We start from the raw sequence: 5,187 nt of genomic DNA, 5'->3' as shown, positions 1-5,187 counted from the left end.
GTCTCCTTTCAAATCCTCCTGTCCGCACTGCTGGTTCACAAGCAGGGCCTGCAGGCACCGGAGAGAGGGACCGTGAACACTCTAGGCTAGGGGCAATTGGAAGCCCATAGTGGCTTCAGTAAGGAAATCCCTGGAGTGCAGAGAGCAGAATGAAGAAACAGCACAGCAGCCCAAGTGTTTCTGCTATCAGACCCTTGCTTCAGATTCTCATGTTTCTCTTCAAAGCCCAGACCCTCGTGGCCTTATGAGAGATTATGGCTTCTCAACAATACGCCACATTCCCATTAAATTATGAATTTTCGTTTCAGGCTGGTTCAAACTGCTTGTAAAGAGCTGGGTACAGCAGTGCACACCCGGTGAGCTGTTCCAGCTCCTCAGAGGCTGGTGAGGTAACAGGGTGAGCTCAGGGGCTCCATGCAGCCCCAAAGAGTGCAAACAGTGGGGGATGACTTTGTCCTCTGAGCTTCCCTTTCTCCCTCCCCACAGAACAGCTTTCTCCCCACCCCCACATCCTCTACACGAAATGCCCCTTCATCCATCCGGGACATAACTTGACCTGTTCTTTTATGGCCAGCTCAGTCCCTACACTTGACTTCTCAAGCAGCACCACTCCCATCATTCAGCAGGGGATCCGGATACCACCCCAGGGGCAAGTACTTCTCTCCCTCTCACCAACTCTTGGCCTTCCTGAACTGCTCCAAGGAGCCAGCAGGCCAGACTCTTCCCTTTGTCCTCTCCCCAGGATCTGACTTCTCACCCTGTCTTCTAAGAATGAGACTTGACCTTGTGATGTTTCTGTCTGTCAGGGTCATTTTTATCCAGAATGTTAGCTTACAGGCCAGAGTCGATACGTCTCTCAAATTAAGTCACAGAGGGTTGTTTTGATGTCCCTCTGGGATTGTATTTTCAGGAAAACATTAGTCTGTTTCATGTCTTCACAGCCATGAGGCCAACCTGGCTGCAAGGGCATTTGATATTTAAATAACTGGACTAGACAAATTAGGGCAAAGGTAAAGTCTGGTCACAAGGAGTTGTTTTTCCTGAAATGGTGCCTGCTCTGGCTGGTTGAAAATTAACTATCAGGTGAGAATTAAGTTAGCGTTCCTCACCCACCCAAGACAGAGTTTTTCTTTGTAGCCTTGCCTGTCCTGGACTAGCTTTATGGACCAGGCTGGCCTTGAACTCAACAGGATCTGCCTGCCTCTGCCTCCCAGAGTGCTGGAATCACAGGGCTGGAATTAGTGCTCTACAGTGAATGTGTTGTTCTAATGAAATATTTCATATTCACATTAGTGTGGATCTTGCTCCTGTGTCAGGAAGTATTTTGGCCCTGAGTATTTTATTTTTATTACAGTTATGTAATTTCTTTAATTGGGGGATACACGTGCCAAGGCACGCTCGTGGGGGCTAAGTTGGGTACTGTGGGACACAGGTCATCATCAGCCTTGGAGGCAAGCACCGTTACCCACTGAGCTATCTCACTTACCCTAAACACTTTAAAAGCAGGCTGGGGACAGGTTTCCCTCCCACCTATGTAGCACAATCAAGGGTGTTCCCAGACGTGCCCTTTAACCTGTGTCGTGAGGAATTCTGTAACACCGTAATCACAAAGAATACCGTACTATCATCAGTTTTAAGACACTTTCAAAGAATAGGTAATACCTGACGTGATGGCTGACTAGGAAGAGAAGAGATGTATGGTAGGTCCATTTTAAAAGCTCTAGCCTGCTGCATGGTCTCTCCCCACCTCCCCATGTTTGTGTGTGTGTGTGTGGGGGGGGGTCTGGGTGTCTGTCTCCGTATCTTTCTTCTTCCCTTTATACTGGACAGAGAACTGATAAGAAGCCTTGCTGTGCTGTGGCTTCAAAGCCTTTTCCCCTCACAGCTTTAAGATGCTCCCACCTAGCCAGGCTCTGTGGTCCACACCTGTAATCCCACACTAGGGAGGCAGAGGCAGGCAGATCTCTGTGAGTTTGAGGCCAGCCTGGTCTACAAAGAGTTCAGGCAACCAAGGCTACACAGAGAAACCCTGTCTCAAAAAACAAACAAAAGATGGTCCCATCTAATGCTTGCTCCTTGGCATGTAGCTTAGGCTAGACTAAATTATATGGTACAGAACTTCCTGCTACTCCTTGAAAACCTATAAAAAGAAGGAATTTCCTTTGTTCCTTAGGGCCTCTCCCTCCTTTCAGGACTCCTATCAAGCTTACACTTAGCTGCTATCTCCAAATCCTGTTTCACTGCATGAGGCTCTCTCCAAATATAGCCCCTCTCCCGGTGTAGAAGGGAACGATCTATCTCTCCGAGTCTCTACCGTGCTCTCTATAATGGTGTTGTATTTCTCCTGTCTACTCTCCCACTTCAAGGCCTTATCATCTCTACCCCTCTGGTCCAAGTTACTCTTGATAAAGCTTATTCTAAAGGGTAATTGGTCTTAGCTTCTGCATTAGTTACTTTTCTCATTATGGCAAACTCATAAAAGGAAACAGTTGGGCTTATGGTTTCAGAGGGTTGGGTCAGTCATGGTAGGACATCATGGTAGACACAGCAGGCATGTTGGCTGAACAGCAGGTGAAAGCTCACTTCTCAAATGTAATGGTATACACTGGAAGTAGAAAGACACATTGGGGATGTCCACCCCCAGTGACATACCTCCTCCCACAAAGCCACACCTCCAAATCCTTCCCAAACAGTTCCACCAACTGGGGACAAAGTATTCAAGCATATGAACCTACAGTGGGTTACTCTCGTTCAAATCACTACAGCTTCCCTTCCCAAACAAACCATGCTCTCTAACCACCTTCTAACATAGGGCTGCACAGGGGTTTAGGGCATGCCCTTTCCCCGTGAGAGGGGTTTCTGGTGAGATTTGAAGAAAATTGTAGGTTTACAGGTGGGAAGGAGGAAAGGCCTTAACCAGTTGTTACTTGTGTCGGAATTCTTGTTTCTCATTAAGTGAGAAGTGTCGGGGCCTCTGTCCTTGTGTTGTGTTTCCTGTTTCTTGCTTCAGTTATAAGGGAAGCTTGGTTCACGGGGAGAGCAGAATCTGGGAACCCTAGGTTCTTAATCTGGCTTGTTCTAAACTGCCCCTCTACCTTCTCTATAAAATTTCCTTCCCTTCTTTCTGAACCTCTGATTTCCACTTCTCACAGGATCACATAGCTACAGCCATCTCCAGCAAGCACACCAGAAAATACTGTGAACAGAAGTTCCTAGAAAGAAGTTCCCTGGTTCACTGAGCCTTCTACAAGGCTGATTAACTGATTAGACCTTCAAAAGAGATTTCCTGTAACCCTCCTAGCTTATGTTTCCACCAATGTACTTGAAGTGTCTTGATTTATGACTTTTTCCCCCCTATAAAACCTTCATGAAATTGCTACCTCATTGGAACATGGTATTTGGAGAAACCTAAATTCCCAGGTTATGGTCACTAATATTTGACTCCAGAATAAACTACCTCTTTTATTCCTTGGAGGTGAGAGCTGCCTCTTTCATTTATAGTGACACTAAACAGCCTGCTCTAATGCCTTCAGCTTCCAGATTCCAAATCTTGCCAGCCACAGCAAGATCTCAGGTCTGGTAGACCATCTGTGTGGATCTTTTACCCAACTCCAGGCTCCTCAGTGACCTCAGCCTGACTGCTCCTCCAGCAGCCAATGCTGATGAAGGCTTCTGGCTCTAATGCTGCAGTGGTTTGAAATTACCTTCCAAGCGGCACAGTGTCCCACAGTAGTCTTAAAGAGATGTAAGACTTTGCGCCATAAACCTTCCTTGGTTCCGTAGGTTCCAAAGCTGCTTAGCTACTCAGAGTGGTCCCCGGGCAACCAAGGCTTCAGAACTCCCAGTGCATTCACAGAAGCGGAGGGTTCAGTGGGGTATCTTCAACTACTTGGTCCATTTCCTTCGTTGTAAACTGAGGTCTGAGAAATTCTTTCCTATTTGTTGGCTGGAGTTCGCTGGCTTTCCAGTCATCTGTTGGAACAAACCCCTCTAGGTCTATATGCCCACTGCCCCACGCCCACTCCAGGAGCTGCTACATCCTGCCAAGAAAGAGTTACCCACACAATGGAGGAGTAGCACTGGCATTTTCCACATTGCCAGGCAGTGGAATCACTGATGAAATAAACCTGTCTCCCAGGTCTTTTCCATTCCCCTCTTATCTCCCCTGCTAGGACCCCTCTCCCAGCTCAGTTCTGCCCCAAGTCCCGGCTGGATGATGAGGTACTGATGCTTGTATTTCAAATAGCTCAGTTTCAAGCCTATGGAAACTCTGGTCTTCAGGCATCTGCTTGGAAGATGAAGTTGTCCTGACAACAGGAGGACTTCTGGGCCCAACACTGTCTAGTAGAGTCAGGTTGTGATGTGTATGTATCACCATCCTTCTTCTTCGGTTTTACTTAGGCTTTTTGAATTAGTAGCCTTCATTTAGGACTTAGTGTTTTGTTAAATTATTTGGTAAGGCATGCTATGAATACACATTTTAAAGCCAATCCTTTTGAGTTAGTAAAGCTTTCAGAACAAAAGAAATTAAAATTGCTCTTTTTCTTTTCTTTATTTTTCATTACTATTTTAAAGACAAGGTCTGTCTAAGTAGTCCTGGCTGTCCTGGCAGTCACTGTGGAGCCCAGGCTGACCTTCAACCTGCATTAATTCTTCAACCTCTGCTGGGATTACAGATATGAGCCGTGGTGTCTGGCTTTATTTTGTAGTTGTAATATTTCATTCTAATCCTATAACCTGGCTGCCTACCATGTCACAATAAACACGGTTTGTGACAATGCTCAACAGCATGTTCATGGGTGCTACCTTTACCAGGCAGGATCAGACTAGATGATAACCTGGAAAGTAAGACAAGTTCAAGCAGGCAGAGCTCTCCTGAATGAAGCTCTTCTCCTCTACCAAAGGGCTCTACAGAGCATCCACGACATCCAGGACACATCTTTGGTCATTTTGATGCGATTTCTCAGGATAGTCACAGGGGGGATGGTCTCATCCTTGTAGTAGATGGTGTTCCCAACAGCAGCCACAGAGCCATTGATGATCACGGCAGCTTTGACGCCCTTCAGGAAGGAGGCCATAGCAAGGCCAAGTTCTCCCCCTTTGGAAATCCCAAGCAGCCCAATTCCTGGTCCTTTTACCTGACAAAGAAACAAATGAGAAATGGAGGCTTAATCCAGGAACAGTATT

General features: G+C 46.6%; 1 protein-coding gene across 1 annotated transcript in view; it reads left to right on the top strand.

Annotated features, from left to right (window-relative positions):
- Positions 1-2,535: 2,535 nt before the first annotated feature.
- LOC129666112 (acyl-coenzyme A thioesterase 1-like) overlaps positions 2,536-5,187 on the top strand; it is a 3,984-nt gene continuing 1,332 nt past the window's right edge. The window contains exon 1 of the mRNA XM_055593133.1: positions 2,536-2,611. Within this exon, the coding sequence (XP_055449108.1) occupies positions 2,536-2,611 (76 nt within the window). The remainder of the gene's footprint in view (positions 2,612-5,187) is intronic.

Source organism: Psammomys obesus, unplaced genomic scaffold (genome assembly GCF_907164565.1).
Source record: "Psammomys obesus unplaced genomic scaffold, mPsaObe1.curated_primary_1811, whole genome shotgun sequence".
NCBI lineage: Eukaryota > Metazoa > Chordata > Mammalia > Rodentia > Muridae > Psammomys > Psammomys obesus.
This window is presented reverse-complemented; position numbering and strand designations above follow the sequence as displayed.